General features: G+C 32.1%; 1 protein-coding gene across 6 annotated transcripts in view; it reads right to left on the reverse strand.

The window, feature by feature from the left end:
- The window catches only part of LOC129809796 (klarsicht protein), a 261,812-nt gene that overhangs the window by 14,338 nt on the left and 226,634 nt on the right, over positions 1 to 20,840 (reverse strand). For all 6 annotated transcript variants that reach the window (XM_055859892.1, XM_055859891.1, XM_055859886.1 and 3 more), the window contains 3 exons: positions 20,600 to 20,705; positions 7,530 to 7,699; positions 2,189 to 2,475 (listed from right to left, as the gene is read on the reverse strand). In XM_055859892.1, the coding sequence (XP_055715867.1) occupies positions 2,189 to 2,475; positions 7,530 to 7,699; positions 20,600 to 20,705 (563 nt within the window). The remainder of the gene's footprint in view (positions 1 to 2,188; positions 2,476 to 7,529; positions 7,700 to 20,599; positions 20,706 to 20,840) is intronic.

The following is a 20,840-nucleotide window of genomic DNA, read 5'->3' on the forward strand; positions in this document are numbered from 1 at the left end:
TTTTTAAATTAATTATAGCAAAATTGTGAGCAAAAAACTCAATAATTGGGCACGCTGATTTTAAGTTTTTTTCTTGTAACTTTTGCAGGAATATCTTAATCAACATAAAATTTTGTGGGGATATAGATCTAAGGTTTCTGCATCCAATGATACCATCTTTTTATACTATTGTAAGTAGACTTACAATAGTCTTCTTCGGAACCGACGATTTATTGTAATACTCTTAAAAATATATGGCCTTTGAAAAATATCCAGTTTAGTTTCAAAAAGTGCAGCTATCGTTAAAAATTTTCAGAATCGACAGTCGATACTAGCGAAAAGAAGTTAACATGTCACCCCTTGGAGTGAAATTTCCCTTGTTAATTACATTTTTCGCGTAAAGAATAGACATATTTTCCTTTTAGAGCTGTGCAGCCCCAGCCATTGCAAGCCACAAGGCAAAAATATTTAGAAAACTATGTCAGACTCCACCAGTGAGGTTATGTTGCTTATTCCGGACAGTTTGTTCGGTTCTCGAAATTTTATAAATTTATAAGCTTTGTGATGTCTGTTTTGAACAATGCCTAAAGAAACCAAGAAACATCGTCTTGACGAACATCATGCTGTTGAAAAACCCTTAGAACAGTTCCGGAAATGTAAGGGAATACGGGAATCTACACTGGTAAAAATAAAAGGATCAAATTGATCCAAATTTGATCCTTTTACAAAGGATGGATCAAATTTCCAACTCTGAATTCACATTTATCATAATAGAACACGTTAATTTGATCCATCCTTTGGAAAAGGATCAAATTTGGATCAATTTGATCCTTTTATTTTTAGCAGTGTACGCGTACTTAGAGTGTCAAAGTGAACTTTATTCAATTATTATGGAAAATTTTCGAGCTCTTTAAGACATTCTACGGTTACTTATCGTAAAATGGACGAGAATGGGCATTGTATTACAATGGGTAAGGTGTAAAAAATTACAAGCAAAGTGTCCGAAATTACAGTCAAATTTACGCCTATATTTTTTAACGTTATAGGAAAAGCAAACACGATAAACTACACTTCAAGGTTCCAAGGAACCCTCCTGAAATGGAAGTAAGAAATTATAAGTACTTCCCCTATTGTGCAAATTAATGGAGATTTTTAATTCGATAATCTTTTAGTGAGATAACAATTGTTTATTTTTTGTTAAGGGAAAATTAAACACTGATTTGATCTGCGTCCTCTTCTTTATTCATTCATAAACCACAGTCTAGAAGAGGTTTTCTTCCTTTCTTTTTTAGAAATTACTGGGGAAAAATCTTCATAAAGATCTTTATAATAATTTTTCATAAAAAAAATGTTTGCGTATTCCTAGTGTACAATTTGTTCAGAACTGCAAGCCATGAAAATTTTGAAAAAAGAAAATTTAAAACTTTTTAAATTATTCCTATTTTGCATAGATTTATTTCTATAAAGAAAACACTTCAAAGGGAAATATTGAACATGACAAACTCGACTGTCGCAAGTGTTGGTAATTTGTATCAAGTCGATTTTAATGCAGATTACCTGTTTCTATTTTTACAAGAGACTCTTCAGAGTGATAATCTTCATTTGCAAGATTCCATATAAATGGATACTGATGGATAAAATTAATAATTTTCTCTTGCACCAGAAAGCTGAAGCTGTTTCGTGTAATCTTCTATGAACTGAACTGAACAAATTGGAATACTTGAACAGTTTGTTTCTCAAATGCTATGTATTTTTTCATGAGAAAATTTTTATGCAAAAATTTTTGTAATTTTTACCAAAATGAATTCTTTAAGGGCCAAAGGTTTCTTTTATCGATTATCGATGGTTTTTTTCACGCCTAAATCATTTTGTAAATTTTAATTTAAGTTCCCTCCCACTCAATCAGTGTAAAAGGAAGTGAAAGACTTTCTCCAATATCTTCATTACTTCGGACATCAACTGGAAATTACCATAAAATCAACATTACTTCCACTGAGACCAAACTCTTAGAGCGTTGTTATTTGACAGTGGACAAATACAATCGAATAAATAGGAGCGAAATTGATGGAGAAAAACACCCTGAAATTGCATCAAGTTGAACAAACATTTGGGAGGAAAGAGTATTTTCTTCAATTTCCCTTCCACGCAGCAATCTTCCCACACACAACCTAATAAATTAATATTGATGGTGAATTTTACTTCAACTGACCTGTGATCTGCCTCATCCCAGGCACTGTACATGTCGCTCACATTGTCTTTGAGTAGTGCATGGAGTTCGGTATCGAAGAAGTGAATCTTATCACTTTCTGTGCATGAAACCGTCCTCTCCAAATCCACACTGGCATCTGTGGCATCCACAAGAGTCACTGAGCCAAGGATATGACTCTGTGAACTGTATTTGTTCATCTCCAACTCCTGACGTGTCAACCAGCTGTGTACAGAGGCATTGAGCTTCAGCATTGTGGATCTATGACCATGCAATTTGGTCTTTTCCTCCTGCAAAAGCAAAAACCCCCAAGAAAAAAAAAGAAAATCAAACGATTGACCGAGTGATCAGTGATGAAACTTTTCCTCACAAGAATTGCTCTTGCTTAGAGATTGACCACATATTGACCCCATTTTTATGATCCCTCACTCACGTGACTCTTTTGCAAAGTTCCCTCAAACCCACCCCCAATCACACAAGAAAAAAAAATCATCGAACTCTTTCACTCTGTGTCTCATGGAACTTTTGACTCTGTGTCACGTTGTCTCTTCTTCTTGGGAACACTTTAATTCACATTTACAGAACAAGACCACCAGAAAAGAATTATTGCGATGATTTTATGGTCAATAAAATCACATTTCGATCAACTTTTTCCATTGAAAATCTCTCAAGTACTTCTCACCAGTTGGAGCTTTTCATTTTCCCCTTCTACCAAGTTTTTTTTTTTTTTTTGGAAGAGATTGAGGAAAAACAATTAATTTGTTTGAATACTATGTAATCGATAAAGAAATCATTAAGAAATACGAAAAGTAAAACAATTACAATTTAATTTTTTCACATTTACGAAAAGAACTTTTCCTGCAACATTTTAACTTTGACTTCTCCAACACATTTTCTTATTCTTATCAGAAAATACTCAAAATAGAGTTGAAACAAGCAAGATTGTAGGATAAATAGAGGAAGAAATAATTTTGGAATTAATAATATTAGTGCTATGAATTTAATATAATTGATAAGAAGATAGTTTAAACTCGGACAATTTAACGAAGGTAAGTAAAAGAGCAAGGAGGTCTTTTATAAATATGTCAAGAAAATAATATTTTCACATTTTAAAACAATTTAAAAAATGATTCCAAAAAGACATTAAAAAATTAAAATATTAATTTAATTTAAATTAAAAATTATATTCTCATTTATTTTTAAATTTATTAAAAAAAATACTGAAATTCAATTATTTAATTAAGAAATATGTTTACTACAGCAAGAAGATAATGCTATAAATTTTATTGTAAGAAAGATCTAAAAGTTACATCCCTAAATAAATAAGCCACGCCCCCATTATCAATCTTGTACTTGAAACTGAATTTTTAAAACAGTAATTTTGTCAAAGCAATTTAATAGCAAAGAATTTAAATGAAGTTTGTTTTATTTATAAGAAAGATGTTTCTTATAAATTAAAAAAAAATTCTTGGCGGGGCATAAAAAATTTCTATTCAATAAATGCAGTATACTCTTTCTAATAATTGTAATAATAAAAAATGGTACTAAATGTTAAGGAAAGATGCTGAGTAAAAACATGCGTTTTCAAAATTATTTTTATTATAAAGTTTTTTTTAATGAAGTTAGTCAAAAATTTGTCAAAATGCAATTTCTCAACAATAAAAACTAACTACTAGGAGTAACTTTTTTGTAAAAAAAAGTTCCTAAAATTTTTGTAGTCTTTCAGAAAACAGCGTAACTAATCCATTTTTTCTAAAAACGGAAAAAAACTTATTTGTGACACGCCTTCTAGTAAGCCACGCCCCATTCTGTGCGGATTCTTTTCTTTCAAAGTACTTCAATTTATTTGACAATCCGCTGACGTAAAAACAATGAGCTTATTTACACCGCCACATTAGATTGAGATTGAACTACCCCAAAATCGGATTTTGGGAGAATTCGGTCACAATCTAATACGGCAGTGTAAATGGCATCAATGCAACCGCTTAGACTGCTAGCTTATACGGGCTTCAGACCAGAGACTTAGCCATATGGCTTAACTACTCTAATTTTTCAACAATCAAGATTTTTTGGAAAAATTCACCTTAGGATGGGATTATTACGGACAAATGACCTATTAAATTCAGAAAAAGCAATAAAATTGGTTGCTATTTAGGGTTTTGAGATCTTCGGAAACTGGGCTAAACCTCTAGTCTGAAGACCGCTTTAGATTAAAACTAAATTGCCCCGATTTTGGGACATTTCAATTTCAATCCAATTCTGCGATGTCAGTGGCCTCAATTTTGTGTGGAAGTTATACAGAAAATCAATAAGATTATTTGCCAATAATTTATTTATCAAAAAATACTTATACTGAACATTTGAAAGCTCTCTCATCCTCTAATATTTTGTAGTTTTTTCATATGTCGCTTGTTTACTATTACAGGGGCACAACTCTACCGATAAGTTACTATGGATGGAACAAACTAAATACTTAAAGGGTTAAATGGATCAAACAGACTAAAAAAAGGCAGTATATTTTCTATATTATTTCAATAACATTTAAACTATAATAATTTCTGAAATTTTCATTTAAAAATATTAAAAGTTCAAAAACTGGATCTGATTTTCGGACATCTTTCGTTAAAAAAAACTTACTTGGGCAAGATTACTCAAAGTAGATTCTTCTAAAATTAAAAAAAGAAACCCAAAAATCAAGTCCCAACGGTTGAATTTCTAAAATTTTTAAATTATAATTCTAGAAAATATAGTTCAATTGCACTTTTATATGCTTAAGAGCTTAAATTATTATTTCTAATTATCTTGAAAAATAGAAAAATATCCTATACTTTTTAGTCTTTATGACACACATCCCTTAAAAGATTTAAGAAACATTTCACGCCAATTTTGTTTTTTATACTTTACTACAGTAAAAGGGAATTTATTTGGCTTTTTTATTGTAAGAAGAACAAATAACCTTCCTAGAATAGTGAAAAAAAAAAACTCAAAAAGCGAATATTCTTTTGGGTTTTTAAACGTTACTCAAATTTTCCACGGTCCCTTTTCTGTCTTTCGTTTATAGGAAAACCATCTGTTTTTCGTTTATAGCAGGAATGAGAAAGAACCGTTTGGAACCGAATAAATGTTAAAATAAGTTTGTCTAAGTAGCGTTTTAATAACCATTGACGTACAATTTTCATTTGACGTTTATTCGGTTTCAAACAGTTCTTCTCTCTGGTTTATAGGAAGAACGAGATAGGGGAAAGCACGCTATCTTCAGAAGACTCAAGCTTCAAACAATTTTTTTTTCATCACACTTTTAATGAATTTGATCCTTTGTAACATTGTAATTTAACAACTATTCCAGTGTCCAAGTTTCCGGAAAAGAGCCATCGATCCATTAGGAATACAGAAAAAAAACTTGAGTTGTCCGAAGCTTGAGTCGTCCAAAGAATGCGTGCTTTCCCTGAACAATCCCTGAAGAATCTGCTAATTGTAGATCGCTTAAGAGCGGTTTCCCCGGATTGTGGATGTTTTTTCCGTGCTCCCGGAATGTTTTTCTGGCAGAGGCGCTGCCTCATTATTACGTTACATAACAGTGAATTTTGGCACCAGACTGGACTCGAACTCACGACTGCGTGAGTCAAGTCGGAGATTTGTCCACGCAAGAGTTAACGGTTTTGCCGTCTGAATGATTGAACAGACAAAATGTCACTTTGAATTCAAACTTTGACGTTTCCAACGGAACGAACATTCCCGAAAGCTCCGAATCTTCCCGAAGGATCATATTTGATTTTTTTCCACACTTTAAAAACCGATGAAGTATTTTTTTTTTCAACTCTATCCTCAATGTTTATTCGTGCTCTTCTCTAAATGAATAAACCCACCCACTGCCAACAAATCCACCTCGCAAAGGGAAGCCCGGGAAGCGCCCCCCCTCCACCCCAAAAGGATGGGTTGTCGGTGGATTTTGGCACCCGTACCATCGTACAGAGACGAAGACACGTGATGTGAATGAAATATTGTGAAAATATCGATGCAGACATGTTCAGAGTTTTGAATTGTCCTGAATTCATATACAAATTCACTTCACTTGGAATATTACCATTTCAACTCACCTAAATTTATATACCTTTTTTTTCGCCCTAGCAACAACAACAACAACAACCAAAAAAGCGCGAACTGGGTAAGTCAAACATTAAACATCGCATATTGGATGGGAAAAAAAATTACAATGAGCACCTCAAATGAGGAAATTGAGATGAAAAACCAACTGAATCACCTTCAGAATTCCAGATGAAATTGAATATTGCATTGGCAAGAAAATACTCCAAATGAAATTTGATAGAATCATTGCAACTTTGTCTTAAATTTCCTCGAAGAGTGTAGCAGGTGTTTTGAATGTGAATTTGTTAAACTTTATCACTATTTATATACATCTTTTGTCCTTACTCTCTCTTTAGCAACTTTATCGTATACTTCCTGTAATACAATTTCAATACAAATTTAACGTGAATTTATCATCAATAATTTTCATCTTTAGAGCTCTCCCTCCACACGGGGATACATCCATTGACAAATTGAAAATGTTGCTGTATGGATGTTGTTTCCAAAAATTTATCTATTTCGAGACAATTATTTGTCAATCACAAGTCATAAAGAGCATCTGTCGCTGCAACATTCATGTTTAATACCCCAAAAACGATATATATATATAAAATTTATATGAAACTCTGTATAGAACTATCACTGAATTTCACTATTCTACTTTAGACAGGTCGTTTTGGTGTTAATGACAATTGAATAATTTAGTCATTTTTCATTCCTTTCTCTTTGCAAATCATTTTTTTTTGTTACTTCGAGAAACCATAAAAAAAACTTTGGAGATAAAAAGAAAAGTTGCACTATTAACATATTGATTAGCGATACAAATTCAATGAAATGCAAAAGAAATTAATTTCCTGTGGTCTTTTTCTTTTTTGCAGTAGCTAACAAAATATTTTTTGCAATATGTTTTTCTTTTTTTTTTTAATGAACCAAAAGAAAGCAAAAAACAACATTCCTCGAGGTAAATCATTTGTGAAAATTAATTACGTTGTGAAATCATTAAATCACAAATTTAAGGTCAATTTGCGGTAATTAAATCTGTGTTATTTTTAGATTAACTTCCAGATTAGTCCCCCCTGCGATTTCACAAACATTTTTTATTTATAGATATTTTCACGCGAAAATAGTGCGTTTTTTGAACTGAACAAGTTCAAACAGCTGAGACACAATTCACCACAGAGATCCAAGACACATTTTTCATATTCACCACCTCTTATCAGCCCAAATGATTCCCATGAGAATCCCCTAGAAATCTTACCTTTAGCTCCTCGATGGCATCCTGAATGGCAGATTCAGAATCCAGGACAATGGCACGATTGCCAATACGATTGAGAGCGCCTTTCAGCACAGACATCTCCTCCTGAAGTTGACGAGCAACTGAAGCAGTTTCACTCCAATTGAGCAGACTTTCCCATGATGAAAGTAATTCTGTTGGGTTTGTGTGGAAATTAGATAAAAAAGTGAAAATTAATTAATTGCATGGCATATAGACGATAAATAGTTATTGAATCACTCTTGCAGAGACGCATTCATGCCAAATGGCTGAAATATAATTTATAAAAGAATCTCTTTTTAATATAAAATACTCTCAATTGAATTGCAATGCAATCTTTTGCTTGATATATTTTTCTTCTTCCCCTGAACTCGACCGAGAGCGATAAGTAACCGCTTTTTTGCACCAACCACAGATTAGAGAGTCATTAAGAATAATTATTAGGAGGCTGGAAGCAATTCATGACACTGACAATTGAGGAATCCGCGTAAGATTGAGTGATTTTGATAGAGTGTCTATTGGAAAGTAATGAAAAAGGTACGGTGCTAATTGCGATTGACAATTATTGATTAGAAACTTATTGACTTCTTTTGATTATTTCTCATATATGTATACATGACTATGTCTAATTGCTCTCTCTTTCTCTCTTTACATAGTTGGAATTATTTCCTTTAAGTAGCGCTTTTTGCTCGATCATGCTACTTTTGAAAAGATATAAAGAAATACTTGATCGATGCATTAAAAAGTTTTACTCAAAAATTTTAGGAACAGGCTTATATTTGTTAATTAGTTGAAGATTTTTTCTACAATGGTAAGTTGTGTTTACCCTAACTCAAAAATCAGGTGCAATTTCTTTAATTTAAAAAGTTTTAAATAAGAATGCAAAGAATCTCATTTAAATGATTACTAAGTGGTAAAAATATATGATTTTGCTGTATGTATATATCGCAGTTAGGATTTTAAAAACAAAAGTCAAAAAAATATTCTAAATCGACTTAATCAAACGATATAAATAATAAATCAAGATAATTTCGTAAGATACTCTTTGATGTGGCCATTAAATGACAAAACTCAAGAATTTAAAACTCGAAAAAGAAATTCTGTTTTTAGAGGTTAAGTACAATATAACCTCACATTCTAAAACAAACTATAAGTCATGTTAGTCCCCCAAATATTAAGACTAACCAGTTAAAGAGTTTTCAATCTAAGCTAAAAAGGGTTATGTACTGGACATACTTGCGACTTAAGCCGAGAGACGGCTTAACGTAATTATAATCAAAATAATGATTAGACTGCATAACCCCATCAGTTTCCCACTAAGCTGTATTTCAGCTTAAGTTGTAAGTCTGTCTAGGCCATTAATCAACTAAAAACTGTTTTTTTTTCTTTGTACAATAAAAAAATAAGTAAAATTTTACCGAAATTATGTTTCTATAGATCATAAATTTGAAGTATCACTGAACAAAATTGCAAACTTAAGGCAAGAATAGCAAAAATATTTTAAATAGCAAAAGACAGAAGTCGGAATATCCTACTTCTTAAATAAATTAGCAATTGGTCTCACTCATTTATTAGAAGAAGTGTTTAGTTTGAAACTGTAGATTCTGTTAAACATAACCTTAAAAAAATTATTTGAAAAGGGCAAGTGTTTAAAAGGGGTGAAACATTTGTTAATATATTTGTCTTATGAAATTCATTATATTTATTTGATTTCCGAATAAAAAAAAAAGATCGATTGCTTTATTTATCTTTTCTGAATATTTTAGGTTAAGCCAATAATAACCTCAAATTTCAAAATAACATCTTTTCTGCACTTCGTACAATTAAATATTTCTCCGTAGATAAAATTTGATTTTTTTTACCAGCCAGAATGATTTTCACTGATTTTTTGGAATAATAAATTTTCAAAAATTGTCACTATGAACTTTGGATAATTTCCTCATGAATCCTAAAATAGAATTCTTCAATCGCATGCCGAATTTGCAATCGATCACCGAGCATATTCGTTTGAAAGTTCGAGAAATTTATTCATACCAATAAATTTAATAGTAATTAAGCGGCAAGGCAGGAATTATACGGGGTTCAAACTAGACACTTACGACTGAAACTTAGCACTTAAATAATAATCTGAAAATATTGGATTGCGATCAAAAAAATTGGAGACTTAAAAGAACTTCGGACCTAAGATTTAGCCGTATCGTCTAACTTCTTCAATTTTAAACAATATTTTTGAGTAAATTTTGACTTCAGAAGCAAATATCCATTATATTTTGAAGAATCACTAAAATTCCTTGTTATTTGGAATTTTAAGATATTCGGAATCTGGGTTAAACCTTCAGTTTGAAACTTGAATTAGCTAAGTTCTTGTTGAAATGAAGATTTATTGCTTTGTTCGTGGGTTTTCTATGAAGACGCATCCTTTCTGTGATACAGTAAAACATAAAAAATCAGTCATTGCGGAGGTGAAAAAAGAATCACGGTATTCAGGTAATGTTTTATGATGTTTTGGATGAAAAATTGAGACACAAAAAAGCACAAAATGAAATTTCTTCACCATACTCAAATAGAGAAATAATTTTATGAATAAATGTTCGAAAACGTACTTTTTTAACGATTTCGATAAAAGCCATCTGATAGCCCGATAAATTCAATGTTGACCGAATCTTAGCATTAAGGCTTGATTTAAATCTGATATGGTTTATGGCTCCCCTTTTAGTCACCAACAAATCAGGTCTATAGTCGGCTTTAAATTAAGTGGTAAAGCGATCGCTCTACGAGGAAAAAACCCTGAGTTCGAATTTTCCTTAGTTCACGTGAAATTTTCTGTATAGGATGGTGAATTGCATTCATTTTGCTTTAGTGCATTTAGATCCTCAGAATTTAGGACTTGAAATGTTATCCCTATATTAGAAAAAAGACTGCAGCAGATTTGTAATAATGGTCAGTAAATTTCAATATTCAAATGCTAGGTGATGCTTTAGTGAAGGAATTCAGATAAAAAGACATGGACTTTGACGTAGATACTTTTTATCCTTTATTACTAAATGGTTTTAGAGACAGCCTTAAATATGTGTGAGTCAATTTTATAAGGAAACAAATTGTAATTTATTTCTGTTGTTTGTTATTTATTTATTTAGCATTTTAGTTTTTTTTTTTTTAGAAATGGTTCTTGGTCATAATAAGCCGAAGAGCTTTAGACCTACAAAAGGGGAAGGGGGGGGGGGGGTCAAGGAAAAAGAAACTAAATGGTTTTAATAATAAATTCAAAATCCATGTCTTTTTATCTGAATTAATCTACTGGTTAAGCATCAAATACTAATCAATGAAGAAATTTTCATTTTTATACCAGAGGTCAAGATCAAGGCTAAGGCGACGATGGTCTTTTGAAAACAGGGAATTAAAACAGAAGTAAGATAAAAAATGTGAAATAATTGTTGGAAAGGGGAAAACCAGGGGCATGACATTTACTATATTTCCCATATGTTTCTAGTGAGCCGAAAAAAATGTTGAGTTTATTAGCTGTTTTCTGTCAATGTAGAATGAATTAGCAAAAAATACTAATACAAAATAAAAGTCAATTTAATAACGAAGAAGCAACCGAAAACCCTAAATTGGCAATCTACGTAGTTTTGGAGATATCTCGTGAAATGTGTACGAAAACAGGGAAAAAATTACACTAAAACTGGTCGCATTTTTCAGAGCTAATGTCACCCCCCTGGGGAAAACAAAAAAAAATGAAATCTCTTAATAGCTCAGACATTGCTTAAAGTAATTTCTAATTAATTTAACATTTTTTATTGCTCAAAATAAAATATTTTACTATCTACAAATAGTTTTGTCAAATAAAAACAATTCATATTTAGAAGAAATGATAAATTTGCAGGAAACTTTTCTTAATTTCTTTCAAAGGAAGATTGTGAAGTTAGATAGCAATTTTTCTTTTATGTAGGAAACTTTTACCAATAAAATTCTAAAGACATTTAGTATTAGCTTCTTAAGTTTAATTTAAAGGCCGACTGATTTGATTTAAGCTGAACTGAATTAAAAAAAAAATAACATGAGTAAATGTAGTAAGGTAAAGTATCCTCTATTCGACCGCCTCTCTATTCGACCACTCTAGGTTCCTCAGGTCGACCAGACGAAATATTTGTTCAAATTATTTACATTTGCAATAATATTTGGCAAATAGTTTAACATCATAGGATCAGTTATTTCATAATTAATACAAATCAGTGAAAATATCACAGAAATTGACCATAGAACACTGAAAAAAAAGCACTTTTACGAAGTGTTAAAAGTATTTCTTAAATAAAAATTCGCAATTTTTCATCAATTTATAGCATTCTTATTGATATTCTTAATTGTTTTCTTAAGGAATTATTTCAATTATTATTCTTATAGATTACTTGAGAATTCAAATTTTGAGTCTAATCGCAAGTTGAGGACTTTATCTTTATTCTGTGCAAAAATTTTAGTTCTACGATTAAGTTAAACATTAAATTTAAGGTCTTAAAATTGAAAGTGCATTTCAAATATAATGTTCCTCAATTCGACCTGTCGACGAATCATAGGAAGTGGAGCTTTTTCAGTTAAATGTTTTACTACTTCTGAATAAATTCATAAAACTGAGTTTTCCTATTTTATATTAATGATTGACTTAATTTTAAGCGTTATTCATGAAGTGTTAGAAAGCCAAAGTTAAATGCATGACTTTATAGTTTTGTGTTTTATTTAATTTCTTAGAAAAAATGGGTGGTCGAGTAGAGGAACCCCAGGCGGTCGAGTAAAGGCACTCTGATATCAAAGTGGTCGAGTAGAGGAACACATCGCATTTATAAAACAGTTTAATTTTTTTGTAATTTAAAATTATATTATGTCTAAATGAAGTTCACCATAAGATAGATAAGGATCTATTCTATAGTTTTAGATAAAAACCCTATCTAAAAAGACAAATTATAACTGATTTTTCATAAGTTTTTCACAAAACACCTCCTTAAGTGGTCGACATAGGGTCCTTTACCTTACCTCTTTTGAAGCACTTTCCCATTTTAGGCCGAAAGCTTTCATCAAATAAACAATAACAAATTTTACTTTTGGTTAAACTTTTCAAGGTATTGAGAGAAAAGTTATTGTGTATTTTGGCCCTTATTGTTAGGTATTATTATGTACAAAGTTTATTAGAGGTTTAATAAAACTCAATTGATTTGATTTAAAAGACACTGTTTTTTAATGGAATTTTAGTTTGACTAAAAGTGGTAACTCCCTTGCAGTATTTTCCACTTCTGGCCACAAATTTTTATCAAGCAGACTTTCTCAATTTTTCTTACTATGGTTAAAGTTTCTTAAGATATTGGGAGAGAAGATGTTTAGCCTTTTAATAATTATCTTTAAGGGCACCATACAAATGATCAATAAAGTTAAAATTGTTCAGTAAAGAAAAATTTAAATACTGATCAACTTATATTTCACTGCTCATTTTAAGTTTTTCATTGCTTCATTTTATCTTCCTTATTCTTTTGCCTTTGTTAAATCACTATTATACCGCCCATAAAGTTGTTGCTAAATTATGCCTTATCAAAGAGCTTCTTTGAAAATGCAAGTAATTAAGAGAAAATGCTTTTCGTATAAGAATGCCCCAGTATAATCGTTTGAGTAAATATTTGTGTGACCTAAACTCATCACCTTTTCTCGGCCAGGGTCACATATTGATTAACTTTTTGTGCTATTTTTACATCGCTGATACTCTCCCCAATAGAACTGGTGGGATTCATGTAAAAGTGACATAAAATCCACCCATGTTGTAAAACAAACACTAACCATCACTGACATCATCTGTTTGAACAGCAACTTCAACACCCATTTTTTTCTGTTGTGGATTTTCTCGAGTTTTTCCTTAATGACCGTCGTCCACAGTTACAGTTAAACCATTTGAAAATCACTTCCTCAGATAAATATCACAATTTGTAAAATTTCTTTTTGTTTTTTTTTTTACTTTAGGCGTCAGAGGCCAGTTAATTTATTCACAGACTGTTTTAGGAGCACAATATTGTTGTGTCGTGGCAAATAAATTTAAAACTATTGTTTTAAGTGCTTTTGAGGTTCTGCATTTGGAAAAGTCTCTCTCCTCTTCAAAAGCGTGGAACGGAAAAGACACTGTGTGTGTGTATTATTTTTATCGCAGTCCGTTGCTTAGTGACTTCACGAATGATGTAACAAAAAACACTCCAACAACTGAGGAAAAATTATTCAAGAATTCTTTTTTTCTTACACTGTAGTAAAATCAGTTTTTTTTCACTCTTGAACGATCTGGGAACTATGTGCAAACAACTGTGAGAAATATTGCAATTTTCTCCACAAAATTAGCACAATTTGGAGTTATTGAAGTATGCAAAGGTTCATATTTGTTGTGTTTTGAAGTTCATTGAGCTCTTATGGGTGCATTTATAACATAACTACCATATAGTTACACTTGAGTGAAAAAATTGGCAAGATTTTCAATGTGAAATCTCAAAATAAATCCCATATTGCAATTAACACGGATTTTCTTGCACTTGGCTTAGCATTTACACAATGCCTTTAAGTTTATTCTTTTTTTTTGTCTAAACACAATTCACAGCTTTGCATACAAAATTGCGGTTTTGTCTTATTATAAGTTTTTCTTTCACTTTTGCTATGTCAATCTATATTAAAATCAATATGAAATAAATTTGTCAAACAAACCCACTTGATTGTTTAAAAACACTGAATCAGTTTCTTTCTCTTTTACTTCTTTTTTTTTTAGTGTGCCACACAAAAACTAAATTAGCATTGAAACATGGTGAAAATAAAACCAATATAAAAACCACCTTTTTTTTCTCCCAAACTCTGCAAAAGTCTTTTTATAAAACAATAAAAGATTTATTAATCACTTTTTCAAGGTGCTTTCACTGATTAAATGTGCTGTATTTTCAAATACAACAAATAAAAAACGAATTTCTTGCAAAATTTCACATTTATAGTCCCCCTTCTTTCTCACACTTTTCAATGCAAAATCCCGTAAATAGATCAAGAAATCTATTAAAGAACAAGTTGCAAGAGACAAAAAAGACAAGATCCCATCAAGTTAAATGACTTTGAATAAACTTATAGTCACTTCTAATTTAAGGAGAAAAGTGCACGAATAATTTGGCGCGCTTAAACTTTGCGTGTCCAACTCTCTTGAGAGCTTCTCGTGAACTGATCGCGCACGTTGAGCCACCTTCAATGAACATCCGCACTCAATTTTGCCTTTTTTTCATACAACTAACTTTTGCGCCACAAACAACCGCTCTAAACGTCTCTCTTATGGCCTCTTATGCATCCCCCCTCTATTATTTTATAGCTTATTAGCGCTATTAATTCTAACACGCTCATTTAAAATTTTCTTGTACAACATTACTCCAACATCAAGCAAAACAAGAAGGAGTTCAAATCCAACGTCATGAACTCAAATTGTTCATTTCTCGCGAAGAAAGCGCGGCAAAGTAAAAAAGGTTTGAAAATGTGGCAAATGAAATGCAGGACAGGTGAAGAAGTAAGATCCCGTTTTTGTCATGACCATAAATGCCTATGTGTTACACAATATTGCAAGAAGACAGAAACATCTCTCTCTCTTGACATCAAACTAAGTTCTGGTCATTCAATTTATCAATTCAATTCACAACAAAACTCTCTCACAAATGCACTCCCACAAAAAAGCCATCATCCTCCCACTCTCAGACAGGAAAAACACATGTGAAAAAGCTCACAAATTAAGGCTGAAATTTTGTGGCTCTAGAACAGTGTTTGCTTTTTGGGCTATGGCACAGCTGATTGCTAAATGGGACCGAAAGACAGAACGAGAGGAAAAATGGAGTAAAACAAGTGAAAGAATCTTTATTGGGGCAATTTTCTTGTGAGAGACCTTCAAAACACTCAGAAAAATATTTATGATAAATATACATTAAGGTAAACAAACCATAATTATTTAGAAATGCGATCTTCGTGTAAAAGAAATTCGTTTTCTTGTTGCTTTATATGTATCTTGATCAAAAATTGATCATTAAGCATTATTCACACGTAAACAAATAGATCAATCCACTGGAATATTTTCTGCACCTCGCATTCTCTTATTATTATTGGACAGACGTAGGGCTTAGGCCTACAGACGGCTTAACTCTTTCGCGTCATTAGGGTCATATATGACCAGGGGAAAAAACAATTTTTTTTTGACTATTTAGATTAATTGAAATCCATCGGTTTGTGCACGACATCATAAAAGAAGGATGTAAGATTCTTGGCTAATTTTCTCAAGACTCCAGATATTCAGAAAAAGAAAATATTTGTGATAAAAAATTACGAATTTCGAACTTTGTGAAATGACTTTTCTTTTTCAAAATTTTTTATATTAATTTATTTTTTTCAGCAAAAAGTTCTTTAGAAACACAAAATAGAATATCCAAAGTTTGTATATTGAATATTTTTATATAATAAACTACTCTTAATTTTCCAGAAAAGCGTGTAGAATTTTCCGGGTCATATATGACCCTATTGTCCCCAAGGGTAACAGTGTCTTCGTTCAAACCTATAGCGAAATATAGGTGGGACATTTTTTTTCTTTGTGAAATGCAGGTGGGACATCTTGCTCCTGGACATTTCATCTTACATCTGATGAATTATAACATATTTTGCAATATTTTAGAGTATTCTGCAAGCGTCTCATATTGTGCAATTGTATTGTGTGTGAATAAATATGTGGATAAGTTTATTTTTACCAAATACCACTCAAAATATTGTGACAGTGACTGTTCAAGGGATTACCAGGAAGATTCCTTGAACACCAGGAGTACAGTGTTCATCAAGACAATCCAGTTTGCCATGGTTTTGGACAAATTAATAACTTAAAGCAAAAAAAACCCTTAAAAAGCCCGTGATATAGATTTTGAAAATGGTATGTACACTTCCCTCGAGGACAATAGGGTCATATATGACCCGGGGTTTTTCCGAGTTTTCACGCAATGGAAATTTTTTTTCCTCTCTGAACTATTATTTTTGATCATTAAGCATTAGGAAAAACTCAATTTTACATGAATTCATCTGTTGAATAAAAGTGGAACGCGAAAGAGTTAAGCCTAAAGACGGCTTAACGCGCTTAATGTAACTAAATTATAATCAGAATAATGATTTAACTAAATTCCAATCAATTTCCCACTAAGTAGTTTCTCGACTTAAGCCGTAAATCTGTCTAGAGCATGATTAGTAGAAGAAGAAAAAAAGAATTGAAAAATGAGAAGAGGAAATCTGTCTCCTGAACATTTTTAGTACATAATTGCTGTCAAGTGATTCTGTATAATCGACTTTTTTGTGTTGATTCCTGTCACGACTATGGTGGTTTTGGAACATGACGAAGACTGGGGAAAACAGTCGAGATAGGAACCAACACAAATAAAAATCTATAAGGCAGAAACACGTGAGAACAGTCGTGTACTAAAAAAAATGTTCTGAAGAAAGATGTCTTCTTTTTATTTTTTCATTGGGATAGCACCATAAGGGCAGAATCACATTGACAACAAAACGTTCGCCGTAGCCTCACTGTATTTCGCAGGGGCCCATCAAGCCTAATAAAAAGTGAAGATATTTTTCACTTGTAAAAATTTTGCAGATATTGCACCGCGACATAAACAAATTTCCTCGTAGTTCTTGTATTATTTCGGCGATCATTTTGAAATATGTATTTTTAGATAGCTTTTAACCCTTTAAGGACGAGACACTTTTTGCGGACCGAAAATCAACAATAAAAATTAAACTGAGAAACATAATCAATGATAAGTCTTATATCTAACCTTGGAAAGTCTAACAGAGTCTGATTTTGTGTATTTTTTGTCTCTATGAACAATAGGGACCAAAATAGCCCAAAAATTTAAGTACTTTTTCTGACTATACCAATGAATAATTATTTTCGCTCTAATGAAAAATATTACGTATGAGTATTGTAGTTTTTATTTCCAAAAGGGTTTTGTTTAAAAAAAAATTGGAAGTATAAAAAATAAATCAAATTAATTATGAATTTGAGAATTTTAAAATTCGCCATTTTTGAGCTTAAATATTTCCTACATAGCAAATAGCTAGAGGCTTGCAAAAATTATTCTAGATTCCTTCAACCTTCTACTTTGTAATTATGTACAGACATAAGAAAAAAATAACTTTAGATATTCAGGAAAAAATTATTTTCTTTATGGGACACCGGTGTTCCAATCGTCCTTAAAGGGTTAAAACGACCAAAAAGTCTTTACAAGAACCAATAAAAGAAAAGTCGATTATATAGAAGTACTTGAGAATAGTATGAAGCATTCTAACACTTTTAATCACAAGTTTTCATCAAATGAACAATTACAATTTTTTTTGTTGGTTAAAGAAATTGATTTGGTGACCCCCCCACAACTCAATATTCTCTAGCGAATAACTTACTTAAACTTGACTTGTCTTTTCTCAAAATTGGCCATGGCGATTTCGTTCATTTTTGGTTGTGTTTTGGAGGTAGTCCACCTGAACATGTCGACATCGGCACGTATCGTCTATAAAATCACCATCTTGGATTATTTAAGCTTAAACATCAACCACCCTAGAGGGCCTAATTTTCAACCGATTTGGTTAAATTCGGGTTTTTTTCTTTTTTTCCTTGGAATATCTTGTCATTCTGAACCCACCTGTATCGGTCACAATAGGTTATGGATCGGTAAAATAGCGGTAATAGCTCGATTTTGAAAATACTGTTTTTCGAATTTTTTGCAGTCTCTTGATCCATATAAAATTCAAACGGTAAGAGATATCAACTTCCGGTCTTCGATGACCCCTCCTCAAATGACATTATCTCGAAGCTAATCTCCCCCCCCCCTTTTATACGTTCCCTATCCACCTAAAATACGTCAAAAATGAGGTTTTTCTAACTTTGCAAAAAATTGGCCCTGGCGATTTTGTTCATTTTTGGAAATGTTTTAGACAACGTTGACACCTATCAGTAGAAAAATTACCATCTTCAATTATTCAATGTCAAATGGCCTAATTTTAAAGAAGTTTGGTCAATCAACTAATTAAAATGTTAATCTTTTTAAGTACCCTCTTCTTAAACAATTTTTAACTTCAATTTGGTTTTATGATGATTTGCAAACTAATATAAAAGGACAATAAACTCATAAGCACCTAAAAAATTTTCGAAAAAGAGTAATATGCAGAGCTCTTTCTTGCAAGTTCGAGCAGATGACAAAGCCTCGGATGCCACCCGTTTTCTCGGACCGCTGGATTGTCTCACGAATCTCGAATTGTTACCCAAAAATAAAACTTTTAAAAATTTATTGATTCTTTTTACAAATTAACTATGGCAAGAGCATGCATATGCATTACAATTTAACTATTTTTTGATTTAAAATACACGTCTTTGTTCTTTCACTAAGAGAAATCTGAAAAAGTCAGAATAACATTCCGGAAAACTTAATTTTACCCTGCAGTATTGATCCGAAATCGGTGTAAATCTTACCCTTTGAGTTATATTATGGGTTAAAGTTACCCTTTTTCATGTTAATCTTATTTTTAAAGAGGTGTAAAATTAACATTAAAAATGTTGATATATTTTTACACCTAAAAGGTGTTAAAATTATGAGGAAAAAAAGTTAATCGCAGCCTCTTATTTTCTCAGTGTTGTAACAATAACAGTGTAGTAGATGCGATTAACATTTTTTTCTCATAACTTTAACACTTTTTAGGTGTAAAAATATATCAACATTTTTTAATGTTAATTTTACACCTTTTAAGGGTAAAACTAACATGAAAAAGGGTAACTTTAACACATAATACACCCAAAAAGGGTAATATTTACACCGATTTTATATTTAACATTTCCGGAATGTTATTTTAACTTTTTCGTATTTCTCTCAGTGTAATTATTTTTTGAAGAGGTCAAGTACTCCGTCCCTTCCGAAAAAAGTCGTACGTTTGCTAGTATATTTTTTATGAAAAAATGTACGACGTTTTCGGAACAGAGGGAGTATCTAATAACGATCTATAGTAGAATTTGGTTATTTAAAACATCAAAGCGAGCATATTCCGATAATTCTTTTCAAAGCTTGCGACTTATTTCGGTATCTCTGTTGGAAATTACTGCCTGATAGCATGAATCTTTCAACATTTTTGATTGCAACCAAAAAAACTTAGAATACATTGAGAATTTACCGCATAATGCGATTTTTTATCAGGTTTGAATAGTTTTATTTTAATATCGCAAAGTCCATTAAAATTGGAAATACGAAGAACTTTACCAATTCTTCATGCTCAATTGAAAATCGTGATAAAAGTTACTTTGTCATTTTTGCAAGAAAAATAGGAATGAGAGCGTGACGTCACCATTGAATGCTCTCACTCTCTCCTCTTTTGGTGTAATATTGCAGCAATAAGTCTTGAATTGAGATTATTTTTAAAAATAAACACTGCCATAGCCGAGGGTAAACAGAGAAAAAAATAATTTATGATGAAAAGAAGGTTGAAGCAAATGAAGAAATTAGTGAAGCGTATGAGATTGTGCAGTGCTTCACATTTTCGTTTTATTTTACTGATTACACTCCTGAGCAAAAGACAATAAATACCGCGAGAAAGAAAATCGTTTTAATGGTAAGACTCGCAACTAGAGAAAGTCGCATGCGATATTCTGCGCAACTGAGTTGCTTGAAACTTTTTCTTAGCCGAGACACCCAACTGCGGCCGGTTTCTCATTGAACACTGAACGCAAGAAAATTCATAAGAGCTTTTTAGAGAAAAGTCTTAAGAAAATTTTAATAGAGGCATTTAATATCACAATTATCAGAGGTTCAGCAAGTGTCTCAAGAGAGCACCAAGAGGCGTGGTGGACAGCCAGAGAAGGAAGAATGCAATGAGACGAGCAATAGAATGTCCCAAGTGGATGGCAATCGAGAAGAAATCACGATTCCAGTGAAATCTCAGCACTTTGCGCATGAATATCAGAGTGATTTTGGCCAGGGAGCTGCCCTGTTTGCTCCTCAGTGACTTACCTCGTGTCTCCTGGCAGCGTGGTGTCGACAGAACAGTCACTCCGGGCCCCCGCAGAACAGCCTCGAGACAGTGAACGTTGTCACGACATGTGGCTATTATTTCCGCCTGCAAAATCAATTACAGAGATGAATTAGTCAATACAATTGCCACCTGGTGCTTCTCAATTGCTTCATCTCCCTACAAATTTCACGGTTACAGCAATAAGTAAAGTTAGTGACCGGATGCAATATTGTCAGGACA

Source organism: Phlebotomus papatasi, chromosome 1 (genome assembly GCF_024763615.1).
Source record: "Phlebotomus papatasi isolate M1 chromosome 1, Ppap_2.1, whole genome shotgun sequence".
Lineage (NCBI taxonomy): Eukaryota > Metazoa > Arthropoda > Insecta > Diptera > Psychodidae > Phlebotomus > Phlebotomus papatasi.